At 54.4% G+C, this 26685-nt stretch overlaps 1 protein-coding gene across 1 annotated transcript in view; it reads left to right on the top strand.

The window, feature by feature from the left end:
- Positions 1 to 8404: 8404 nt before the first annotated feature.
- The window catches only part of TMEM132E (transmembrane protein 132E), a 58792-nt gene continuing 40511 nt past the window's right edge, over positions 8405 to 26685 (top strand). Inside the window, exon 1 of the mRNA XM_043903057.1 lies at positions 8405 to 10096. Coding sequence (XP_043758992.1) covers positions 10030 to 10096 — 67 coding nt within the window. The 5' untranslated portion in view covers positions 8405 to 10029. The remainder of the gene's footprint in view (positions 10097 to 26685) is intronic.

Here is a 26685-nt window from a genome sequence, read left to right as displayed (position 1 = left end):
GTTGGGCACAGGCTTTCTCTGGTTGTGGCGAGCAGGGGCTACTCTTCATTGCACTGCGAGGGCTTCTCGTCACAGTGCCTTCTCTTGTTGTAGAACATAGGCTCTCATTCCTCAGACTCAACAGATGAGCTAAGTTGCTCCAAGGCATGTGGGGTCTTCCCAGACCAGGGATCAAAGCAGTGACCCCCTGCAATGGCAGACAGATGCTTAACCACTGGACCACCGGGGAGGTCCCCATAAATGTTTTGGTAACAAGAATGAGACAGGAGGAAATTGAGAATCAGATTTGAGAGGTGGGGTGGGAAGTTAAAGCGAAGATTCCCATCTTAAGGGAACAGGAAGCAGAACCTGGATTTTGATCCAAACCCTGAAATGAGTTCCCTCTGTCCAGCAGAGGGATCACTGCTCTCCTTCCCGCCTGAAACACTCTTGGGTTTCCCGGATGGCCTCTAACAATCACACACATCCGCGGTGCAAGGACTTCCTACCCAGTCGTGGCTCCCCTCTCATCTTCCCCAGCAGCCCAGCCCGGCGATCTCTACCCAAAGCAAGAATCCTGGGCACTGCCGACCCCAGGAGCCGGGCAGAGCTGGTTCGACAATTCTGTGGGGGTGCAGACAATGGCTGGGGAGGCTCTGGGGAGAAGTTGGGTCCCTGGGTCCTTCCTCTTCCCCCTGCATCTGGCAGCCCAGTTGGTGAATGAAAGAGAAGCTGAGTAAGTTGTAGGAACATCACAAGTTGACTGCCATTTAGCTGCTGGGCTGTGGCAGAGAGAGCGTGCTTGCTCAATCTGTATCTTTCTCTCTCTCTCCCTGTGGCTCTGGCTCTGTACGTCTCCGCTTCACATTTGATCAGAGCTCTGCCCTGGAATTAAGCGGAGCTGTGTGGGGGTGGGGAGGAAAAGACGGGAGAACACAGCCCAGCCCGCATGGCCTGAGTCCAAATCCTCCCTTGGCTGGGCGCCTGGGGGGTGGTGCTAGCTTACAGTCCTCGTGTGCCAGAGGGAGGAGGGAAGGAGGATGGACGGCTAGATCAGGGTTTGGTAGGGGGTGGGGGTGGGACAGATGCACTGCCTGCCGAAGAACTCAAGGTGGGGTGCTCCAGGGAAACGAGAGTAGAAAAACTGTAAACAGTTCAGGGGGCAACTCATTTTGTAAAGAGTTGGGATGTGTGTGTGAGTGTGTGTGTGTGCGCGCACGTAGGCGCTAAGATGCCTTACAAGCATCTCTGAGTCTTTGACCAGTGAACATGTGAAGTTTGGTGCAACTGAACATAATAACCCAGGGGCACGTGTCATCACAGGCGCATACCTTTGTGTGCAGAAGCTGTGCGCCTGCTCATCTCCCAGCCTCCCTCCCCAGCGCCTGACCCCCAGCTCTCCACAGTCCAGATTCTGTTTCCTGATCACGCTGTATTCCCCCCTCCACTTTAGCACTTTATAAATAATCTGCTCCCTCTTCCTACAACAGCCTCTTCTCTTCTCTCTCCTCCCCATCTCCCTGGCCCACACCAACTTGTCTTTCCTTTAATGCAGCTCAAAGCTCACCTCCTCCAGGAAGTCCTTCCTTTTCCTGCAACACCCACGACCTAGGCTAGATGCCCCTCTTTTCAGCCCCCGTAGTGCCTAGGCTTCCCTCTACGGCATCCCTCAGAGCCACCTTTGTGTCATACTCTCATGTGTCTGCCCACTTACCTCTTTCACACAGGGTGAGCTCCTTGAAGACAGAGACCATTTTATTTAGCTAGCATAGCTCCAGATACATAGTAGCTGGTTAATAATTTATTTATTCAATAACCATTAACTGATGTCTTGAGAGTCCTTTGGAGATCAAACTAGTCCATCCTAAAGGAAATCAACCCTGAACATTCATTGGAAGGACTGATGCTAAAGCTGAAGCTCCAGTACTTTGGACAGCTGATGCAAAGAGCCGACTCATTGGAAAAGACTGATACTGGGAAAGAGTGAAGGCAAAAGAGGATGAGATGGTTAGATAGCATCACTGACTCAATGGACATGAATTTGAGCAAACTCTGGGAAATAGTGAAGGACAGAGGACCCTGGCGTGCTGCAATCCATGGGGTTGCAAAGAGTCAGATATGACTTAGCGACTGAACAAGAACAACAAACTGATGTTAGGTGAGGGCACACCATAGGGACGCTCTTTAAAAGAGACAGACAAAGCAACACACTCTGACATGTGCTCAGATGCAGGAATCGGGGCCTTAGAGGCGCACAGAATAGGGATGGGATGTGGGCAGTGTCGAGCAAGGCTTCAGAGAAGAAATGTCCAAAGTGAAATGGAATGAGTGAATGAGGATGTAAGGCAATGACTAAAACTGGAGTCCAGGATTTGAGCTAACGCAGCAGCCACACTGAATCAGGATTGAACTCCCAAAATAATGACCTGGGGAGCCTCACCCCCTCCCATCAAATGGAAGACTGGTTCCCAAGTCCATGGTGGAACTGAGCCAGGTATCGAAACTTTGGGGATGGGAACACTGTGGGGAGGGAGCCAGGCCCGGCCTTACCTGGGGGTATACTCCTGTCCGTGTCCTTGGGCCAGTCACTAGCTTTCTCTGGGCCCTGTGTTTTTTCAATGTATCAAATAGGAGGAGGGTAAATTCTGACCTACAGTCCTAATCGAGAACATGACCTCATCCCAGAGGGGATTTTCTGTGTAGTGATGACTGGGTCAATCCTAAAGGAAATCAGTCCTGAATATTCATTCAAAGGACTGATGCTGAAGCCGAAGCTTCAATACTTTGGCCACCTGATGCAAAGAACTGACTCATTTGAAAAGACCCTGACCCTGGGAAAGACTGAAGGCAAAAGGAGAAGGGGACGACAGAGGATGAGATGGTTGGATGGCATCACTGACTTGATGGACATGCATTTCAGCAAGCTCGAGGAGTTGGTGATGGACAGGGAGGCCTGGCATGCTGCAGTCCATGGGGTCGAAAACAGTGGAACACAACAGAGTGACTGAACTGAACCGATGACTGGGTGCTCAAGATGCAGAGAAAGCTGGAGCAGAGGGCAACGAGATCTAGACTTGGACCCTGACTGATTCCCTAGACTCTGTTCATCCCTTTTCCCCATGAGGTCATGTAACGCTATCACACTGAGTCTGGGAAGACTCTTGAGCTGGAAAGTTAAGATGGGCAGGATTTCAATTGGTGGAGAAGAGCATCAGTGAAGCAGAGAGTAAGCACAAGGAGTAGTGTGGGGAGGGAATGAGTCTGGCAGGAAGAGGGACATGCCTAGTGGTGCTGGTGGCCGGCCTGGCCTGGCTGGGGCAGAGGATTCAGGCTGGGGAATAGTAGGAGACGAAGATGGTTCTTGTGTCATAGCCCAGGCCCCCACTGGTCAGGGTGAGGTTGGCATGACAGCTGAAGGAACTCCAGCCTCAGCAGGGACTGGGACACAGCAGGATCTGGGACAGCCACAAGGAGCGTCAGAGACAAAGGCGACCAGGGCAGTGGTCTCCTAGGCTCTGGAAAGTCTGGGGAGTGAGGTTCCAGGCAGAGCCCTTAAGTGAACTCAGCCCCAAACCTGATTATAAAGACTGGGTATGATCAATGATCCGAGTACAGAAATCAATGAATACGGATAAATAATCCCATCTATTTTTTTGAATGAATATGCCAGGCATTCTAGGCACCCGGGTACACTGGTGAACAGTTCATAAGAGCTTACATTCTATCACAGGAGACAGATTAAACAAATTATAAAATTAAATGCCAAAAAAATAATAAAATTAAATTAAATGTCAACTGCTGTTGGATCAAACTATAACAGGGTGGGACTTCCCGGGTGGTCCAGTGGTTAAGACTCTGCGATTCCAATGCAGGTGATGTGGGTTCGGTTCTTGGAGTCCCACATGCCACGAGGTATGGCCAAAACAAAACTAGAGCAGGGCATGAAGATAGCGCAATGAGGCAGAGTGAGAGTTGTGTTATTTTAAATCAAGTGGCCAGGGGAGGTGTCTCAGAGGAGGTGATAGTTGAGCAGTACCTGAATGAAGCAAAAGAGCAAGGCACAAGTTCCAGGGGTAAGGCATGCCAGGTGCAGCTAACGGGAAGCCGGAAGACCCTGAGGCTGGGATATGTTTCATATTACTGCAGGGAGGCCTTTGTGGCTCCAGTGTAATAAAATAGAAGGAGAATCGTAAAATGAGTTTGGGAAAGCAGCTAGGGGTCAAATTATCTAGGGCTTCGTAGACCATAGTGAGTTGTGTGATTTCAATAACAGTAACAGTCAACGTTGCAGAGCACGCGTTTTGCCCAGTACTACTGGGCAATCAGTATGCATTAGCTGCTAAGTGACTAGGGCTTGCTATGATTATCCACATTTAACCAATGAAGAAACAAACTAAGGCTTGGAGATGTGAGGCCCTGAGCATTTGCTCTTAGTTGCTGACAGTTTTCCAGTCTCCCGGCTTGAGGATCAGTGCATGCATGTGTGTGTGCAAAGTTGCTTTAGTCATGTCCAACTCTCTGCAACCCTATGGACTGTAGCCCACTGGGCTCCTCTGTCCATGGGATTCTCCAGGCAAGAATACTGGAGTGGGTTGCCATGCCCTCCTCCAGGGGATCTTCCCGATGCAAGGATTGAACCCATGTCTCTTATATCTCTTGCACTAGCAGGCAGTTCTTTACCCCTAGTGCCACCTGGGAAGCCCTTGAGGATTGGTACTGGTCCTGGAATCTGAGCTGGGAGATCAGCCTGCAGGGTTGAGGCAAGGGATTATTGTAATAGCTACACACATGCAAGACTGCATTAACCGGTGTATATCTTTTTTAAAATTAATTGTTAGCCACACTGTGTGGCATGTGGGATCTTAGCTTCCCGACCAGGGATCAAACCCAAACCTCCTGCATTCAAAGTGTGGAGTTTTAACCATTGGACCTCCAGGGAAGTCCCAACTGGGTGCATATCTAACAGCATGTAGGTTTGAGTCTGGGTGCTGAGGAAGGAGAGGCTGCAGAGAGAGCGCAATCCTTTCACTGCAGGCTCCTGTGCCCCCAGACCCCTGTGCTGGCCTCCACAGCACTGCCCCCTCCCTACACTGAACAACTTGAGTCACAAAGGAGGGCTACTCACTGTAGCCCCTTCAGCCAGGAATGGTAGCTTTGTCATCTATGTAATCCTGGGATCTTATACTTCATAGTAAAGTGATTCAGTGGGTTACATACCTGAGCTGTGGCTCAGCTACTTTCCAGCTGTGTGACCTTAGGCAAGAAACCTACCTGTTCCGAACCTCAGCTTTCTCATCTGAAAAACAGCAGTAAGAATAGTAATAGTAGTAGTATCTACCTAACAGGGTCCAGATAATGCATGCAAAATGCCCAGCACAGTGCCTGGCAAGTAAAAAGTGAAAGTGAAAGCGTTAGCCCTTCAGTCATGTCCAGCTCTTTGGGACCCTATGGACTGTAGCCCACCAGGCTCCTCTGTCCATAGAATTCTCCAGGCAAGAATACTGGAGTGGGTAGCCATTCACTTCTCCAGGGAATCTTCCCCACCCAGGGATTGAACCCAGGTCTCCTGCACTGCAAGCAGATTCTTTACTATCTGAGCCACCAGACACGTAAAAAGCACTCAGTAAATGTTAGCTATTAATAGGAATCGGAGCTCAATATCGGTTTGTGGAACTAAGCCCTTGAACTTCCCCACCGGGGTCTTGTCTGTCTATTCAACCTATGTATTCTGCTACCTAGCACAGTGCTGCACACACAATTTAGAGCTCAATAAAAAAAAGTCAAGGTATTTAAGAAAATGAAAGTATTTGCAGCTGTAAAATGAAACAGCTAGCTTAGAAAATCCCCGAGCTCCTCCCCAGCTGAGCCAGACTAGGATTCCAGGGGGATCCCAGGAGCCCCACGCAAATGGTGAGCTCTCCCAGGCCCACACTGGGCCATCCTATCTTCCTCTATGGGCGTGCATGCACGCCTTCCGACTCTTTGTGACCCTATGGACTTTAGCCCACCAGGCTCCTCTGTCCATGGGGATTCTCCAGGCAAGAATACTGGAGTGGGTTGTTGTGCCCTCCTCCAGGGGATCTTACCAACCCAGGGATGGGACCCACGTCTGTCTACCTGCATTGGTAGGCAGGTGCTTTCCCACTAGTGCCACCTGGGAAGTCCTCTTCTATGGGCAGGGGTCCTGAAAAACATGGGCGGATGTCACTAGGTCCACCTTGGTGGCAGGTCTGGCAGAAGAGGAAGAGGGGGCCAGATTCTGTGTGGGCTCCTGGTGGGCATCTGTGCAGGGAACTGGGCCCAACCTCTGCCCAGCTACTTGGCAGGAGGCTGGGACTGTTCCAGGGCCCATGAAGGGTAACTGGAAGGCCCATAGATGGTAACTGGAACAATCTGAGGCTGAAGTTACATTCTCTGATGACAGCAAGTTGCCTCCCCACGACCCTTCCTGACTCTGGGTCTGTCTTCTCCATAAGATGAGCAAAAAATGCCTACGTTTTTATGCAGCATATCTTATCACAGCTGTAATCAATTACAAGCTTAGTGTCTGCCTTCCCCCCACCCCCAGAACGGAAGTTCCATGAGGACAGGCTAGGTCTGTCTTGCTCACTGTTTTGAGCAGTGGCTTGACATCAGAAATATGCACCATCTCTTGTAGGGACAGAGGGAGGGAAGGAGGGAGGAGGGGAAACTGAGTGGGCCAAGGGAGACTAGATTCTTATTACCGAAGGGCTGTAGGTGGCAGGGGGTGGAGAGAAGAACCAGAATACCATGCCCAGTCTCCAGAGGAGGCCAGGAGAGTGGGTTGAGATTGCTGATCCACATCTTGGGGACAGTGGGTCCTCAGCTCAGAAAAGCAAACTTGTGTTTGTCCTCTGGACTCCTCTTTCCAAGCTCTGGGGCCTTTCCTTGGGGGGGAGGTGGGCAGAGGTGGGAGACCTCCCTGCCCCCACCCCCCATTCCTCTACCCCAGCAGGGTCTCAGGAGGTAGTTTGTTTCCCCCTTTCTCCCGCACAAATCTTGATTGCTGGCTCGCCTCTCAGTGGGATGGTTAATAAGCCCTTGGGTGACATTAATTGCTAGCAGGCATTAGGGGCCTAATGAGAATCGCCTGCCTTGACGACTCCAGCACCTTCCATCCCCAGGGCCTCCGAGGGCCAGTCCAGCCCGCCCCACGCTGCACCCCCGGAGCTCCAGACAGATGGGGGGGCGGCTGTGGGGGCCCCCCGCAGGCCCCAGTACTGAGCTGAGGAGCCACAGCCAGCAGGCGGGGAGGAGGGAGGCTTCTAAGAACTGTTCGAGCCCATTTTCCAGACAGGAGATGTCACTTTTCTAGATGAAAAGGACACTCACCGTGTCCGAGGTCTAGGACCAGTCGAGCAGATTGAGGGACAGAGGGGAAGCACCCCAGGGGGACTTGCTCTGCCTGCCTCTACCCACACCCTCAGTCAGGATGGGTGAAGAAGTTTGGGGGGGGGGGGTGACCCTAAAGGTCCATACACCACCGCTCCCTCCCGGAAAGAGCTATGTCCATAGGACTGAAGACCCTCTTCCTCCAGAGTAGAGTGGGACTGAGACCCAGCCCTTGGAGGGTTGGGGTTTGATTCCCAGCGAGACTATAAAATCATTTCTATTGATCGGATGCCTGGCTGACAGCTGACGGTTGACTTGTCTGGTCTGATCTGGGTTGCGCTCTAATGGAACCAGCTTGATGGTGAGAGAGAACGCCATCCCAGCCCCCCTCCCCACCCCCATCAGCAGGTGCCTGGGCGAGTGTGCAGAAGGGCAGTTTCCCACCCCCACCCCACGTCCCTTTAAAGGTTTGCAAAACAAGTTGTGGGAAGGCACGTTCCCTCCTCTCCGCGCCCCCTCCAACCCCAGCACCGTAGAGGTTTTCCGGGACCGGTGCCCCGGACACCATCCCCAAACGAAGCTGGGCGCCGCGGCCCGGCTGATTCCCACCCGGGGCTCCGGAGAGACCCCACGCCCAGACTCTGCGGGTGCAGATAGGGTACCCTCGCCCCGCGCCTCTGGCCGAGAGGCTGCAAAACAGCTCTGGCGCCCGGCGAAGAGCGAGCATCCTTTGAAAAGGGACAGCGGGCGGCTGCGGTTGGCGTCTACCGGGGGCGAAATGCGGCCGCCGCAGCCGGCCGGGGGGCCCCACTCGGGTCCCAGCGCTAGCCTACACTGGGGAGGAAAAAAATAAAACCTAAAACAGGGGATCGCGGAATCGCGAGGTCGGCCCTCGCCCAAGTCTCATTAAGGAGCCGCGCGCGCCCCCAGGCTGGGAATGCGGAATGGACACGTGGACCAGGGAGGGGGAGTTCGGGCGGAGGTGGGGGGGTCTCCGTGGCGCGCGAGTCGTGGGCCGCGCGCTCCGAGGCCACGTGACCACGGGGAATCTGGGAGGGGAGGGGAGCGGAGCGAGCGCGCCCGGCTCGGCGCCCGCTGCCGCCGCCCGGGTGGGCGCTCGATCCCGGACGGGGGAGGAGGGCGGGCGAGCGCTAGTGTGTGTGTCTCTCTCGAGTCATTTACGGCGGAGCAGCCGGCGCGATCGCCGAGGAGGCGGCGGCGGCTGCTTCGTGCAACTGTGGCTCCCCCACTCCGCCCCACCTCCTCTTCCTTTTTGCTCCTTGATTTTTCTTCTCCCCCCGCCCCCCCAACATTCGTCCATGGGGAGCCGGCCCTCCTGCCGGCACCTCCTCTCCGCTTGGCCCGGTAGGCACCAGCTGCCGCCTCCCCGGCCGCGGGCTGCGCCGGCGCCCGATGCCCTGGCCCCTGGCGTGGCGCCCGAGTCTCGCCGCCCGCAGCCCAGCCTGGCGCGGCGCTCAGCTCACCCAAACTGACTCGGCGAGAGGGAGAGAGAGCGCGAGCGGATGCCCGGCTGCACCGAGACCTCGCGCGTCCGGGGGCAGGGCGGGGGCGGCGGGGAGAAGGAGGCGTCGGAGACTCTGAACCCCGGAAAAGTTCAAGGTTTGTGCAGGCTCCCCCGGGGAAGGCGAGGAGCGCGGCGGAGCAGCGCGCCCCTCGGCTGAGACAGCGAGACCCGGGAGGAGAGGGAGGCGACCCGGGGTTGCCGCGGGTTGGCCGAGCCCCTCTCCATCCCACTACGCTCGCGGCCAAGAGGCTGGAGTCGGCGCCCGAGGCAGGAAAGGCTGGGCTCGGGCACTGTAGCCCGCCTTCCTGCTCCGTAGCTTCTCCAAACCCCATCTCCATGGGGCAGCTCGTTCCGGCTGCCCCACCCTCGCCCCAGCCGCGGTGCCGCTGCCCGGGCAGGCGGCGCTGAGCCTGCCTGTGTGGAGCCCGGGCCCTGGTCGAGACTGGAGGGAGCGCCAAGCAAGGGAGCTCGGCGAGGGGACCAGCCGCTGGCCGCCCACCCCGGGGTCCTCGGTGCGGGCGTTGTCTAGGGTCGTGGCGACCCGCGCTGCCGGTCTCAGCACTGCACGGAAACTTTTCCTTCTCTAGATGGATTAAAGTTGCTTGGATTTTCTCTTTCATTGCGAAAGAAATTATTCATTTGCGCCTAACCTGGGATTTTTATGCTGGAGCTGCTGCTGCTGTTGCAGGCTGTTCGGGAGGAAGAAAGCCGCGCTATCCATGTGGGGTTACTACCGAAGCCGAGGAAACTGGGACTTGCTTTGGAAATCTACACCCTCCAGCTAGTTCGGATTCGAGCTGGGCCGCGGGGCTGGGGAAACGGACACTGGGCTCTCGGCAAGCCTGCGAGACGCTAGTGGCCACCCGGCCCGGGGACCGCACGTGCGACTCCCCCCCTACTAGCCGCACTGATCCTGCAGGGGGCACCAGACGGGGGGAGTTAGAGGCTCCTCCCGCCCCGAGCGGCGCCCCCACCAGTTCCGAGGGTGTAGCCGGCGGCGCCTGGGACGCCCCCTCCCCTCAAAGTGCCCCCGAATTGCACTCCCTGGCCCCGGGAGCCTCAGCAGAAACAGCCGGACGCCCACGGCCACCTGAAGTTGGATGTGACCAAGCCCAGCCTGGGACCAAGTCGTCGTCGACCGCTGCCCCCTGCCGCCCCCTCCTCGGCCGGCCATGGCCCCAGGGATGCCGGGCCGCGGCGGCGCCGCCCTGCTCTGCCTCTCGGCGCTGCTCGCCCACGGTAAGTGTCGCGGCGCGGACTCGGGAGTGAAGATGCGGCGGGGACCGCTGGAGCCGGCAGACAGGAGCCTGGAGAAGACGAACCCCCACCCCCTGGACTCGCAGCCGCGGCTCCCAGCTTAGCATCTCGGGCTGCAGCTCGAGTTACCTCTAGCCCCCGCAAACCCTTTGGCGGGAGCGGAGGCTGCGAGCCCCGCCCTGGGGGCCGAATCCGGCCCCGGAAAAGGGCGGGAGGGTGGGGGGTGTATCCCTCCAACCCTCTCCGGATTAGAAAGAAAGGTCCAAACCCGGGAGTCTTGGGGGCGTGTCCACCCACGGAAATCTAAAGGGACCCGAGGGATCCGCCGGATCGCGTCCGGGCCACCCCTCCTGTCGCTCCCAACCTGGCAGCCGGCGGGGCCCCGGGGGGCTGCTGGGGTCCACGGGGATCGTGTCTACCCCTCCACTGGCGCGCAGCCGGGTGCGGGGCCGCGCCGCCCACTGCCTCGCTCCCTGCGGCGGTGTTGGAGAAGGGGAGTGGACTGACAGGGGCCCGGGGAGCCGCGGGGACTCGCCCGCCCGCCGTCCTGTGAGCTGCATCTAAATGGCCGGCTGAGCCCAGCCGGAGGGCGGGGGTCTGGGCCGCGGGCGCAGGCCGGGCCGGCGGGCGGAGGAAGCCGGCTCCGTGCTCGCTCGCTCTCGCTCGGGTTCTGCAATCTGTTGCGTCTGCTCCCCAGGCTCGCCTCGGGCTCCGCGGTAAAGGGGGTGGGAGAGGGAGGAGCCGGGGTTGGCGCGCTTTGGCAGTGGGACAGCAGGGATACGGATGGGGGCCCGAGGGTCGCGGAAGAGTACCCCTACCCCCGGAGTGGGAGCTCAGATCCGACGGAAGGAGGCTGCAGCGGGCCTTACGCAAGCTGGAGGCGCTCCAGGAGGTCAGGGGCGCTGACCAAGCGGGGAGGGAGAGAGCTGGAGGTGGGGAGGAAGAATGAAGAAAGAGAGGCTCCGACCCCTCCCAACGGGAGACGAGCGGAGCTGGGACACACTTAGCCAACCGGCGAGGGGGTGGGGGACCTGATTGCCCCTCGCCTCGCGGAGGGGTGAGCCTGGCCAGCCTGGAGAGGGGCTAGGATAGAGGGGGCGGAGGACCATCCGCAAGGGCGGAGGACCATTCGTGTGCAGCGCTCAGCTTTTGCCGACGTCGACGCGGTTCTTAGGAACCTGACCAGACTGGCCGTGAGCGCGGTCAAGGTCTCTAACCAGCGGCCTCTCTTACCCTGAAAGAATAAGAGGAATAGGCTCTGGGAATCTAGGGTCCTGAGGCTAGGAGTGGGTGGGGAACGGTCTGACTTCCCTCTACTAGTAGATTGATCCTCCCCGGCTTCAGGGGACGGGGGTGGCTCGGGGTGGGGGGCTATTTTGCGTTCATTTCACCAAGAACAGCCAACCTCGGTGCTTTAACAGAAGAATGGGCTGGGGGAACGCAGCTGAGAACCAGAAATCTCTCGGGCTTTGCGTGCAAGATTGGGGGGGGGGGTGCAGATGGGGAGGAGACCTCTGGATGTCTGAGCACTGGAACCACGGGGGTTGTGCTTGTGACCTGATCCCAGGGAATTTGGGGTTGCAGTAGAAAGGAAACACAGCTCAAGGCTGGGTCTAGGCATGGTTCTGCCCCCACCCTCTGTGTCTTACTACCAGAATTCTCCTCCAAAAGCCCAGCGAGGGTCTTACCTCCAGGCAGCTCAGACACTCTCAGTAGGTTCCCATGTGCACCCTCCTCACCCCTGAGCCTCCTATTAAAGATTCTTTGGCCTCCCTCACCTGCCAGAATCTCACCTGCTTCCTAAAACCCAGCTCCAGTAGGGCCTCGGTGTCCTGGCTTTGCTTCTCTTGGAGTAAATCTATCTACCTTAGCTTCTCCTTAGATATCGGTGTCTTCTCTGTGCTCAGCTCGTTATGGAGTAGTGGAGGCAGGTGGTGGGCTTTTTCTGCCTTGTCCCCCACACTGCCAGGGTTTAGCACAGTGCCCGGGACACTCAGGGCCCTGGGTGGACAGGTGATTTGTTGTTGACCAGTCACTAAGTCGTGTCCGACTCTTCGCAACCCCATGGACTGTAGCCTGCCAGGCTCCTTTGCCCTTGGGATTCTCCAGGCAAGAATACTGGAGTGGAAACATATACACTAACATATGTAAAATAGGTAGCCAGTGGAAACTTGCTATACCACTCAGGGAACTCAAACTGGGGCTTTGTGACTACCTAGAGGGGTGGGATGGAGTGGGAGGTGGGGCGCGAGGCTCCAGAGGGAGGGGACATGTGTATACCTGAGGTTGATCCGTGTTGATGTATGGCATAAACTATCACAATATTGTAATTATCCTTCAACTAAAAATAGATTTTAAAAAAGAGAAAAACAATGTGGACACATTTTGCTAAGAAAAGAATACTGCAGTGGGTTGCCAATTCCTTCTCCAGGGCATCTTCCTAACCCAGGGATCAAACCCTAGCATCCTGCCTTGGCAGGAGGGTTCTTTCCCACTGCCACCAGGGAAACCCTAGACAGGTGGTTAGAAGGAAGCAATTTGAGGAGATGGAGCAGGGTCCCCACATGGAGCAGGCATTTCCCCCTCCTGGTTTTCTGTCTCCCTTTCCAAGTTTCTTCCCTGAATCCCCATCCCATGCCTCAGTCTTCGCTTCCTTAGGGGAGGGTACCAGCAGATACTCAAAGTTTGGGAACCACCCCCAGATGGATAAGGCCAAAGAAGTTCCTCCCCCCGTAATATCATCTCCCCTGGGCCTTCCTCCTTCAGGAATACCTAACACCTGCCCACCAGAAGCATGCCTCTATCAGGAAACGGGTACATGGATTTAGTCTCATTTCAAACTCACTCTTGGTTGAGTTCGGGGCTCTTTGAAGATGCTGGGGTGGAGGTGGGGGTGCAATGGCAGATTTCATGCCTGGCAGGCTCCTGAGGCCACAGGGCTCTGACCACACAGCCAGACTGGGAGCCAAACAGCCTGGGTTTCTGACTCTGGCACCATCGGGTGGGGTGACCTTGGGCTGCCTCCCTCATGTCCCCCATCTTTCCCAAGCAGTGTGGCCTCTGACCCATCCCTCCCCTCCTCACTGTCTGTCAAGACTCCCGGGCCAGTGACGTCTGTGAACAGCGTCCTGCCACCTTTCAGGGCCCAGCTCAGCCCCAGGGGTGGCAGTCCCTACACTGCTGTCACCGTCAAGCCTTCTGCCAGAAGCCATCTGAGAAGGCCACTTCCCTGCATCTGGTCCCTGGGGAGGCCTTCTGCTCCGTTTTTAGTTTGGATAGGAGTTTAGTGAGGCATGGTGGTGGTTTAACCTATTCAAGGACTGATTATGTCAGCTTCCCTCTCAGTAGCCCTCACTGGTTCCCCACTGCCTGTATGATCAAGGATACACTCTTTGCTTTCTTAACATACAAAGCGTTTTCTGTTCATGTCTCAATTTACATCTTCACTTCTGTGGTACTGTCCTCTCTTCATCCTCCATGCATCTTATGAGGTATCATTCTTCTCACCTTACTGCCTTTCTGCTTTTGCACCCACCAGCCCCTCTCTATCTGGAATACCTTGCCTTCAGAAAGCCTTACCTTGCCTTCAAAGCCCAACTGAAATGTCACCTCCTCCAGGGAGTCTGCCTAGGTTACTCCTTGGCTTCTCATCAGCAGCATCAAACCCCCAACAGAAATAACTGGTCTCTTTCTGGTGCTGCTTTGGCCCCTCATGCCACCTTCCCAGCACTCCTCAGGGACAGCAGTGTGTGTGTGAAGGGTATGTGTGGACATATTTATGGTCATATTTATATGTGTACCCCTCCGCATCCCCACATACTTGCATTTAGGGCAGGAGCCATGTCTTGTTTTGGCCCCACTCTCCAGTGGTGGGAAGACAACTCTATTGTGGGGCCCTCACAGTATTAATTGCACCTGGAGCTCTGGGGTGTGGAGCATAAGAGGGCAGAGGGAAGAGACAGAGACTCCAAGAAGAGAGTCAGGGGGTGGGGCAGGACTGTGCCACACCCCTTAAGTGGCACATACAGGATACACATGTCTGGGGTGACATTATATAACACAGATGTGAAGGTAATGTCTCATGATGCTCTGAATACGTGATCTCAATCACCTTTGTGGTCACCAGCCCAGCTTCTCCTCGGTCTGTGCCTGTGCTCTCCCCACCCCACTGATCACCCAAGCTCTGGGCCCCTTTGGAGATGCAGGAAGGACATGGCAGGAGGACAGGGTCACTGCTGGCCTTGGGAGGCTCCCTCGCTGCTGGAAGTGAGACATGGTGCTCCCCTGCACCCCCCAGCACACACACCCATCTTCCAGGCCACATGGAGCCCTACACAACACAGCCTTAGTTAATGTTTAAGACCAGTAGGTGGGGATGTGTTATAAACTTGGTGGCAGAAAATGAGCTTTATTGGAATCCATTCTGAAGATAGCTCAGTGCTTGGCTGCAGGAGGTAAGGCCACTTTGGAATACCAGGGCGGGACCTCGGCACCTCCTAGGTCCTCAGTGGGGGCCTGTCTGAAACCGATAGACCCCCAAGCCTGAGATCAGTTGTAAGTACTTGTGATGCTGCAGACTCTGAGACCTAGAGAGGCACCAGGGCAGAGGGATGGAGTGGCCAGGGGAGGGGGTCTCTCTCTGTTGCCCTGCCCACAATGATGTCCATTCACAGCCCTGAAACTAAAAGAGATCACAGAAACTGCAGTCCAGCCCTCGTGTGGAGGTGGAAATGGACACTCGGGGAAGGACCAGCCAAGGTCATCCTGCCAGTTCATTCTGGAAGCAGAACCAGCACCGGAGTCCAGCTTTCGAGACTGGCAGTCTGCTCCTGACCCCTCGGCAGAAGTTCCATCTCCTCTGTCATACCCTCTGTCTGTGGCTTTGGCTTCATGCAAAGATACACTTCCAGCCTCAAGCTAGCCTCGGGTCCCACACAGTCAAGATAATCAATCACCAGTAGTGTTAATAAACCTTGCCAAGTACTCCAGAGGGCACATGGATGGTCTCAAAACCTAGTCGTCAACTCCTTTTCATGAACTTGAAGTCCAGTTGGGGAGAGGAGAAAAAAGACTCTGATTCTGACATTCGAGGCAGTCTGGAATCAGAGTCCCCAGGATCCAACAGATAAGGCTTCAAATCCGGACTTGGTCATCCACCTGCTGTGTAGCCACAGGACAGTCACTCCCACTCCAAGTCTGGTTTTTTTCTCTGCCGAGTGAGAGCAGGTGATGCCCACCCTGCCCCCTTCCAGTTCACTGGCTGTGCCACAGAAAAGCCTCTGGTCACCTCCCTGGTCTTCCCGTCCTTGGAGACCAGCCACAGATGCTAACAACTGGATATGATTCTTCCTCTCTGTCCCCTCCCCAGGTCTTCTTTACTTCTTCCTTGCCAGTGCTCAGCACAGAATTTTAATAAGAGATTAATGAACCAGTTGTGGGTTTGTTGTTTTTTTTTTTTTTTTGAAAAAAAATTTTTTTCTACTTTCCTGCTCTGTTTTTTTAAATGAAAAGTGGGCCTTCTTATCATCAATTCAGCTGGCGATGCCATACTCCAGAGGTCCCCAAGGATGGGGCAGTGTATCAGGGAGCGTCAACACTCAGCCAGCTACTGCATCCATCTCCAGAGGACCAAGAGGCTGCCAGGGTAGGGAAGGATGCCCTAAGACAGGTGTGGCCTCGTGGGAGGCAGGCTGAGGGTCCAGAAGTCATTATCTCCTTTCCTCTGCTGTGTTCACCCCTTTCTGATCCACCACCACCTCCCCAGCTCCGCCTTCCCACACCTCCGCCCCAGGCCCTGCTGGCTGGCAGACAACCCAGCAGGATGAAGTGGAAAATGGAAGCAATTACCTGGATATTCAATGCTTGTTGCCCAAATGAATGAATGCAAGAATGAATAATTCAGTGCAAAAAAAAAAAAAAAAGGTAATTGAAGAAAAAAAATTTTTTGTCCAAATTATCTAGATAATTATCTGCCTTTGCAAAGTTCTGCTTTTTATCAAACTTGAGTCCTTTCTGCTTCATTCTTGCCCACACTTTTTTTGGCCCATGAGGGTGAACAACTGGTTACTCTCTTCTCTTGTGTGACATCCTGGTCCGTACAAGCTGTAGGGAAGTGGGCAGGCTGTGGCTTGCTGGAGGAATTTCTCAGCTTGTGTCTGTTTCCTGAGCCCGCCATTTACGATCCTTGGGGCTAGGAGAGTCACCTGGATAGAGGATGATGCTCAAAATGGTCCAGGTTCTCAGAGGCATCTCATCCAAGGATCCAGGTCTGAACATCATCAGACCCTATAGGACGGGCCTCTCACTCTGGGAGAGAACAGGCAGCCAGGGCACCCTTAAGCCTGACCCCCTTCCCACGGACACTGCCCCGGAGGTGGTCAGCTCTTAAACAGAATCAGCCAGAGTGACAACCTCACTGCTATTCGGGGGAAAGAGGGGAGATGATTCCTGCTCACAGGCAGTGCCTCCTATGGCAAGGGAGACAGTCTCATCTTCAGAGAGGTCCCAGTCTGATGAGGAAGGCACCAATCTGATGAGGGAGGCCCCTGTCTGATGGGAGAGGCACTGCCCCAGCCCTCAAGGATGACCTTTGTCCTCCTGCACGTTGAGGGTCCAATGGTGAGAAACAAGATGACCTCGTTGGCCCAGCAGTTGTAGGACACCACTTTTCAGGCCTCCCTTCTTCCCCCCAGCCTCCAAGGCTGTTGAGGAGCCTGGCTCAGGGCCAGAAGCAAGTGTATTTTTGGCATCTTGGGACAGATGATGCTGCAGACTTGTCACGGCAGGAGAACGGTGTTGGTGGGAGCTGGCAGTGCAGTGCACTCAAACGCACGCCCACACGGTCATGGGCACTCACCCGGACGCTTGAGGGTCCCAACAGTTCTTTGAAGTTTAGCTTCGCGATCTCATTTGATTCTCCTAGCAGCCGCCAGGTAAAGACAACAACCATGATCCCATTTTACAGAGGGCAAAGCTGATGCTCAACGGAGTCCTGGCCACACCAACTCTTGCCATCAGGTTTTCTGACCCTGAATATGGAGGTCTTCTTGCCCTACCCCCCTGTTTCATGCATACGGGAATCAGCCCAGACGGACTGACGGCCACATGCCCATGTACTTGACCCAACTCAGCTCTCCAGTCCTTTAAATGAGTCACATTCTTTTTCACGTCACAGCCTTTGTACATCCTGTTCCCTCTGACCAGAACACTCTCCCACCCCATCTCCTACTCAGCCTTCAGGCTCAAGTGTATCCACACTTCCTCCTGGAAGCCCACCAGATTCTGAGTTGAACACAGACCCACCAACCCTGCCACCCTTTCATTTTGCCTTCTTTGTAAACTGCATTGCCTGGCCTCCCTGATGGCTGCAAACTTGAATGGACCTGGAAGGTATGGACCACTTGCCTGCTGCTGTGTCCCCTGGGGGCTATCAAGCTGTTAGGAATAAAGTAGGCATTTAACGTTTGGTCAGATGAGTCAGTGATCATACAGTCACTCAAATACATGTGGCAGAGACCTCTTCCTTGTCTCTCAGCAAGTATTCAGCTAGTGACTACTGTTCTAGGTACTTGGACTTAATCCATGAATATGGCAAAGAGTCCCGTACTCCTGGAGCCTTTATTCCTAGGCAGGTGGAAGAGAGGCAGATAGTAAGTAATAAATGTGAAAGTGCAAGTCTCTCAGTCATGTCTGAATCTTTGTGACCCCATCGACTGTACAGTCCATGGAATTCTCCAGGCCAGAATACTGGAGTGGGTAGCCTTTCCCTCCTCCAGGGGATCTTGCCAACCCAGAGACTGAACCCAGGTCTCCCGCATTGCAGGCAGATTCTTTACCAGCTGAGCCACTAGGGAAACCCAAGTAATAAATACATACGATAAATAAATTATATGATGTGTTAGAAGACAATGAGAACCAAGGAAAATAAGAAAAAGGTAGGGTATGGGAATTGGGGATTCCAATGTGTGTGTGCGCATGTGTGTGAGTCTGTGGGAAGAGGTTGTGCAGTATTTAAACAAATGATCACTTGATTAAGTGTCATTAAGCAGACATGAATGAGGCAAGAGAACAAACTAAGCGAACGCCTGAATATCACACTGGGACCAGTCCTAGGGCAGGGCTGAGTACCATTCCAGACAGCAAGGAGGCCAGAGGGGCTGAGCACAGGGGAGGCGTTGTGGGCTGGGGAGGGTGCAGGGAGGCTAAGGGAGCGGGGAGGCCCTTGGGAGAAGATGAACTGGTAAGCTGAGTGAAATGGGGAGCCATAGCAGGCTTTGGAGCAGGAGTGACCTGAGCTGCTGGGAGCTGCAAGCTTGCAGAGCCCCAGACCTGTGGGGGTAGAGACCCCACCCCAGGCGCCACAGAGGGGTACCTTCCTCAGCTCTCTTTATAGCCCCTTGCCCCTCACCATCCTGGCTGTGACTGTCTTTCCTGCCTTCCTGTGGCCATCCCGTCAGCAGGACCACGGTGTGCAGGGGGCAGGCTGCTGCAGAGACCGCCCAACGATTGGCAAGGCTGGCTTCCAGACGCGTCCGGCCAAATTAGCAGCCTATTCCGTGGGCTCAGGCCTCCTGTCTGTAAAATGGGGCTACAGCCAAACCCAGTCAGCCTGGATCTCTGAGAAGTCCCACGGGTGGCTCCAGATTACCTGTTGCTTTGACCTCCCCCCTCCCCCGCCCCGCCTGACCCTGTTGCATGTCTGCCGGGGTTCAGTCAGTCACCTCCTACTCCCACGTCCAGCCCCCTGCCGCCGCAAGACTGCAGTAGCCCACACCTCTTAGCCAACATGGCGAACTGCCCCCGGGCTAACCCACACTCTCCCCTGACCTGCCTGCCCTGGGAAGAGAGAAGCATGTGGGGCCTTTGTCCAATAGGAAGGATTCTTGGATAGGAAATAGGAAAATTTGCCATTTTCTCAGCTGCCAACACAGCAGAGAAATGATCTCAATTTTCTGTGACTGTTCTCTGCGGGAGAAAAACTGCTAGCCGCGAGCCCCTTGCATGAGGCCTGATGCTGGGGAAAGGGGGCTGGAACTAGAGGGGGTGGTCCGATGAGAAGCAGGGGTGGGGGCCGGGCTGGCTTGCCACAAAGGACTGGGCTCACCACTTGGCTGCAGCCCTCCTGTCTGGGAAGCCCTTCCCCACCCAGCCCCGCTGACCACGCACATGGGTCTGAGCAGCTATTGGACTATCTAGTTATCTTAACAGTCATTACTACTAACAGAGCACCTAACACGTGCCATGGCCTGTGCTGGACACCCTTGGAGCCAGCAGTCAACTGTCTGGTTTCTCCCAACGCTCAAAATTCTCTTTTTCCACCCCCACCCTCTCCTGTACTGAGTTCTAACACCAAACTGCCTGGCTTTGTCCATCCCCTTGTGGTTTCTGGGCCAGTTGCTTAACCACTATGCCTGTTTCCTCATCTGAAAATGATTATCAAAACATCCAGCTTAGAGGACTGTTGTGATGATTGAGCCATTAGTCCAAGTCAAATATTTAGAATAGTGCTTGGCACAGAGTGTCTGAAAATGATAGTTCTCAGTATTATTGTTATCGATATTATCAGCGCATGCCAGGCACTGTGTTAAATGTGAAAATGAAGACAATACAAGGCCTGTCCCACGAGGAACTTCTAAGGTGGTGTCCCGGGGAGATGAGCCATTTCTGCACAGAACCGTGATGAAATTCAGCCATGGATGTGCTGGAAGGGATACAGAATCCTGTGAAGGGAGAAATCGTGAATCTGCTGGAGAAATCAGGGGAGGCTTCATGGAGGAGATGCCACTGCAGATGGCTTTAACAAGCTCAGGAATCCTGCCTCTCAAGGCTAATCGGTCAGCATCCACTGTGTGTTCAAGACCCTGAGGGAGACAGAAACATCGGACAAAAGTGGTCCCTGGCTTACCAGCTCTGACCAGCACGGGAAGAGCCACAGCTGCCTGTGAGGGAACAGCAGGCTAGCGGGCCAAGTGCAGGGTTACCTGGATGATCTCGTAAGATTTCTCAGAACTTTGACCCTGTGTTCCGTGGAGCACTAGGGAGCTGTGGAGCATTGTGAAGTGAGGGAGTGGCTTGATCAAAGCAGGAATCAAACAACAGTGACTTTTAGGGGCAGTTTGCAGATGGTAGCAATGCTAAGGAAGGTATTCCAGGAGCTGATCCCGGGGGCTGAGAGTAAGGGCTCTTGGGATGGGGGATGACCACTGGAAATCATCAGAGGAGCCAGCACATGGCAGAAGGCACACTCTGAGAAGCAGGGAGGTGGATCTGAGAGCTGGCTCTGCCTCTTAGCTTCAGCCTGGCCTCTCTTTTCTACTCCTTGGTTTCTGCCTCTGTAAGACTGGATGGCGGGCTTCCCAGGTACTGTAAGTGGTAAAGAATCCACCTGCCAATGCAGGAAAAGTGAGAGATGTTGATCCCTGGATTGGGACAATCCCCTGGAGAAGGAAATGGCAATCTGCTTCAGTATTCTTGCCTGGAGAATCCCACAGACAGAGGAGCCTGCTGGGCCACAATCCCTGGGATCACAAAGAGTCAGACATGACTGAAGTGACTTAGCACAACACTGGATGGCAAATGGGTAGTCTGTAGCATGTGGCTCAGTAGTTGGAGCTTTTTTGTTTATTATTATTATTTTAGCAGTTAAAGTCCAGAGAGCAGAAGGGACTTCCCTGTGGTTCACAGCCCGTTCTGACCCCCTTGGGTGATGACTGGAATGTTTACTGTCGGTTCCGGAGTCTTGGGGAAGGTGGCCCACTGGGAGAACTGAGACAGATGGGATCTTCTTCACGATTTTTAATAGAGGCCCAGCCCCCCTCCTCATCCCTCACCCTGACAGCCTGAAGCTGAGGGGTCAAACCCATCAAGGGTCATTCTCAGTGTTTGGATCCAAGAAAGCCTCAGAAGAAGTCAGTCACATCAGACTGGGGTGGGTTTTCGCATTGCCCCAAACCAAGCATAGATTGGAATCACAGCCCTGCTACTGTGTGGCCAGGTTACCCAGGAACCCTTGTCCGCTTTGTCTCCCTGAGCCTCAGCTTTCCCATCTGCAAAATGGGAATAATACCATCACCTCTCTCCACTGGGCTGCCACAAGGCTAAGACACCAGTGTGCGTGGACGTGCCCAGAACAGAAGCCATGTGCCTTCCCCAAGGGCTCAGGAAACAGTCCGTGGGTTTGTCTCCTTCCTTTCTTGCATGGAGCCAGGCCCCGCTGCCAGAAAGCATGTTTCAGACAGTGCCAAAGAGTTCCCGGAGAGCTGTTTTCTGGCGGTTGGGTTTTTGGTTTGGTTTTTTAGGGGGTCTTTTTTTTAACCCTTGATACCTCCTAGCAACATGCTGCTTGTTTTAAATGTTTTAGAAACAGCAGTGGCCAGGTGCCCGGCCCTCTCCCTGCCTGCCCGCCTCCTTCCCTTCCTAGGAAAACAGTCTCAAGCCTCGCCCTGCCTTCTCAGGATCTCTGCACCCCTGAGTGGAGGAGGCCTTCCTGGGAACGCAGCTAGCCCCAGCCCACACAATGCCAAGATGGTACCCAGTCCTCAAGGCCACGGCATCTCAATATTTGCATCTCCTCTGCGGCATCCCCCAAGCTGGGCATAAAAGCTGCCTGGATACCATCAGGGCAGGCAGCTGGTGCCATCACCAGAAATAAGATCTAGGGGTGTAAGAAGTTTCTGACAGAGCCCAGGGGTCCCTGAAATTCTTCCTCTGTCTCCTCCTGCAGCCTGAAAGCTTGTGGGAGACCCCGATCCCAGAGCTGACTCCTCCTGCTTTTCAGTCTCAGATTCCTCATCTGCAAACAGAAAGAAAAGCAAAACCATCCTGGATGGTTATTGGGACCTGGAAGCAGAGACGTCATCTGCCAACAAAGGTCCATCTAGTCAAAGCTATGGTTTTCCAGTAGTCATGTACAGATGTGAGTGTTGGAACATAAAAAAGGCTGAGCGCCAAAGAATTGATGCTTTTGAACTGTGGTGCTAAAGATTCTTGAGAGTCCCTTCGACTGCAAGGAGAGCCAACCAATCAATCTCAAAAGAAATCAACCCTGAATATTCATTAGAAGGACTAATGCTGAAGCTGAAGCTCCAGTACTTTAGACAGCTGATACGAAGAGGCAACTCATTGGAAAAGATGCTGATGCTGGAGAAGATTGAAGGCAAAAGGAGAAGGGGGCGACAGAGGATGAGATGGTTAGATGGCAACACTGACTCAATGGACATAAATTTGAGCAAACTCTGGGAGATAGTGAAGGACAGAGGAGCCTGACCTGCTGCAGTCCATGGGGTCGCAAAGAGTTGGACACAACTTAGTTATTGAATAACAACAACAGAAAATAGTCAGAATTCAGTGCGGGGTCTCTATAACCATTTATAATTCACCATGAACCCTTAGGAGTCCTCAAATGTCCCGATCCACTCAGTGGGCCCTCATCTCCCCAGTGTCCTACCAGGTTCTTCCTCTGCCTCGGGTGTTCTCTCAGCCAATTACTTGCCTTTGAACAAATCTTTTCCTCCTTTTGGAGTTTAGCTTCCCTGCCCATGAGACCAGGGTTGCCATGCTGGGCCAGTGCTGTTCAACAGAAATGTACCATGAGCCTCATATATAATTTCAATTTTTCTAGTTATCACATAAAAAAGTAAAAAGAAACAGGTGAAATGAATTTTAACAGTGTATTTCAACCAAAATATTCAAAAGGTGATCATTTCAATATGCAAAGATTTTTACATTCTTTTTTTTTCCCCTTTGTGTTACATCTTTGAAATCCCCCATGCCTTTTACACTGTCAGCAGCTCATCGCAATTCCAAACTGGCCCCGTTTCAGCTGCTCAGTAGCCACATGTGGCAAGTGGCCGCCTTCCTGGAAGTGCAGGCCTGGGTGATCCCCAAGGGCCCTACCACCTTCTCTCCCTTGAGAAGTATTTTTGAAGGTGAGGATTCAGTGCTCTGGGGACCTGTGAGCCCTGGGGACTCTCTGCGGTCCTTCTTGGAGGTTCCCTGCCCAGCCTGGAGCTCACTCAGCTCCTCCCCAGCCCTGGCATGGTGCCTGCTGGCCCTGGGGGCTCCCATTCAGGCAGGCAGCAGCTCCTTCCCCTTCTACTGGGAGATTCTGTAGACCTGTAGACTGTAGGTCTGATCAAGTCACCCTCCTGCTCGGAACCCTTGAGCTCACGAAAGTGAAAGTTTGAGTCCTTCCGGGCGGACGAGGCCACTCGATTGTCCCTTTTCCCGGCAATGCTTCTCTGACCGTATCTTCCTCTCCCCCACTCAGCTCCAGCTGCACTGTCCTTTTTGCAGTCCATACCCATGCCTGGCACCAAGCCTCAGGTCCTCGCTACCCCTCCGCCTGGCCTTTTGCCCCACAGAAGCATGGCTCACCACCCCCTCCCTCTTTCAGGTGTGTGCTCGAGTGCATCTTACCAGAATGGCTCTCCCTGGCCACCCCTCCCTCTGCCCCGACCCTGCTCCATTTTCCTCCTTCTGACATACTATATAGTCATGTCTCTGCTTGTCATGTCTCACCCACTCCCCTTGGAATGGAAGCCCCCAAGAACAGGGCAATGTCTGTTCACAGCTGTACTCCCAACACCTGGACTGGCGCCTCACCCAGAGGAGATGCTCAGCATGTACTGTGTGGAATGAATGAACACAAAGGTTGCTCCTTTCCTTCCTCTCACTGCTTCTTCCCAGGGCACCACCAGGAAGAAACGTCTGGGCGCTGAGTGGATGACAGGGACCAGAGGGGTGATGTTTATTTCTTCCCGCCTACTTGTGCTCAGTCCAGCACTTTGGGATCCCATGAACTGAAGCCCTCCAGGCTCTTCTGTCCATGGAATTTTCCAGGCAAAAATACTGGGGTGGGTTGCCATTCCCTATTACAGGGGATCTTCCTGACCCAGGGATCAAACCCACGTCTCTTGTGTCTCCTGCATTGCAGACAAATTCTTTATCACTAGCACCACCTGGGAAGTCCCCCGCCTGCCTGCCTTCGTTCAAACATTCAGCTGCCATGTCCTGGCTTTGAAATCCCGGGAAAAATGACTTTACAACGCCATGGCTTAGGTGCCACATCTATAAAGTGGGATAATAAGAGTACCTTCCTCATAGGGTTGTAGTAATGAATAAATAATTAATGCATGCAGTGTGCTTGGAGCAGAGCCTGGCTTGTAGTAAGTGCTCAATAAAAAGTAGCTACAGGTTGATTCAGTGTGGGTTTTTGAATATCTGCTCCATGCCAAGCACTGTGACAAATATCAGTCACGTGGCAGGAAGATATGGTTACCGGCTGATGTAGGTAGAGGATGCAAATTTCAGTGCAGGGGGGAAGAGGTGAAGGCAACCAGAGACTGGCTAACCTGGACTTCAGAGAGATGCTACCAGTGCCCAAATCTCTGCGATCTGGTGCGATGAGTTCCAGCAGCCACATGGGGTGACCTTTGCCCACCTGCTACAAGTGAGAAGTCCACAGCATGGCAGCAAGGAACCCCCACTCTGCCACCAACCCGGAGGGAGTTACTTCTGTCCCCTAAGCCTCAGGCTTCTTATCTGTAAAGTGGGAAAAGAGCAAGTACCACCTGCATCTCAGATCACGGGGATTCAATGAGCCAATGTGTATAGAGTGCCCAGCACTGCCTTGAGGCTGGATAGACAAGAGATGCTATCTGTCCCCTCCCTGCTGAAGTACTGGCCAAAGGGAGGAGAGTGTGTGAACCTCCACGGCAGTGCCTCCATGCAGCTGGCCCTCCATCAGCGCCTCTTGGATGCACTGGAAGCTGGTTTGCACCCTGAAATCCTCTCTAGACTGTGGCACAGAGGGGCCACTCAGTAGCGGGGGAGATACTTAAAGTCAGGGAAGATAGATGGGAGCTTCCGGCATCTCTCATCCTGGAAACACACCTATCTGGAAGGTGGAGACTAAGGTCCAGAGAGGGGACCGATCTCAGTCCAGCACACACAGCAGTCAGGAATGGCAGAGCCAGACCCAAGACCCAGGTCTCTTCGCCCAGGCCAGTGGGCTTGCTGTTGTGTCTTCAGAGGTTTCACACGAGGGTGTTTGAGGTTGAGGGGGAGTCAGCATGGCCAATCACCACGAGAGGAAGCTGATTGGTCACAGATCAGAGCACCCCACACCCCACCTTCAGCTTCCCTAGGGGCATTTCCGAGGGATGGGCCAGCCAGCATGCTGTTTCCATGGCGTAACCAGATTCCATCCCCAATAATCACATCACAAACAGCCTGAAATATAAACTGTGGGGATGATTTTGATAAATGTATGGCAGGTTTTCTCTTTTTCCCTCCATTTCCCTCCCTAGGATCCCCACTCCTCTTCCACATCTCATGCGTATGTACACACACACACGCACGCACGCACGCACCTGCATTCCCCAGGCATCCCATCAGGCCTCTGATCCCCGCTCAGGGAAGGTCAGTTTTGTCCTAGTCCAGCCCTAGAAGTGTGAGTTCCCCATCTTGGGGGTGGGCTCAAGGAGCGGGTATTCGAAAGTCAGGTCCTCAGCCCTGAAGTTTCCCCCTGATCTCCACCATGACCAAGGCTCCTGGAGCCACTGGCAGTTGAAAAAAATGGCTACACTTTATGACCTCATCACAGGTAAAGCCTCACCTGTGAGGCTGACATGCCCATCATATGGATGGATGAGGAAACTGAGGCTTCAAGAGGTGAAGTGACGGGTTCGGGTCTCAGAAGAGAGGAGGTGGAGAGACTGTGTCTCCGACTCCCCCTGGGCCCTAATCTCCTGAGTCTGCAGCTCTAGGTCCCAGGGCCCCTCCTCCGGGCCCCAGTATCCTAGAAGTGACACTCCCGTTCAGCTTGGTCCCCGTGTGGTTCGCTCACCCCTGCAGGGGTCCTGATTACAGAAGAGGAAACTGAGGCAGAGCGGCTGGCTCACCAGCCCGTGACCCCGCTTCCCGCCTCCTCCTGCATCTCAGCCATTTCTGCTCAAGGCACCTTCCCCACCCATCCCTTTTCCTCGGTCCCTGGCTGCTGCCTGGGGCAGGGGGGTGGGGGTGCTCCCACCCAGATTTATCAGACCGGAGTCCTCCCCTCCTCCCCACACCTTTAAGAATCCAGACTCTCCTTCCTTCTCCATATCCCTGCAAAGCCCATCTGCATAAAGCCATCCCCAGGCCCTGCCTTTAAAAGTCTTCATCTTTTCTCTTCTCCCTAAACGGCCCCTAAATGATTTCTGTAAATTGCTCTAAGTAGCTCCAAAAAAAAAAAAGAAATAATAATAACTCAGCCACTGGCTGCCTGACCGGAATGTTGATGGCTCCCCTCCTGCCTGGCCGCAGCTCCCAGCGCCTTGCTGCCAGGCACCCAGATGCATGCTCCTCAGCTCCAAACCCAGGAAGGGGCGCATGGCCTCCGAGCCCCAGCCTCGCCTCTTCCTTCAGGCAGGAGGCTGCCCACGTGCGTCTCTCATTAGTCGGGGAGCTCCCCCCAGGCAGCAGCATCTTTCCCTTCCTTTCCCTCGCCCCCACCAAACTGCAGACTCTCCCAGGAGACAGCTGGGTTCCATCATCACTCTGGGGCACCTCCAGAGAATGCTGTGCCTCTC

Source organism: Cervus elaphus, chromosome 5, assembly GCF_910594005.1.
Source record: "Cervus elaphus chromosome 5, mCerEla1.1, whole genome shotgun sequence".
Lineage (NCBI taxonomy): Eukaryota > Metazoa > Chordata > Mammalia > Artiodactyla > Cervidae > Cervus > Cervus elaphus.
This window is presented reverse-complemented; position numbering and strand designations above follow the sequence as displayed.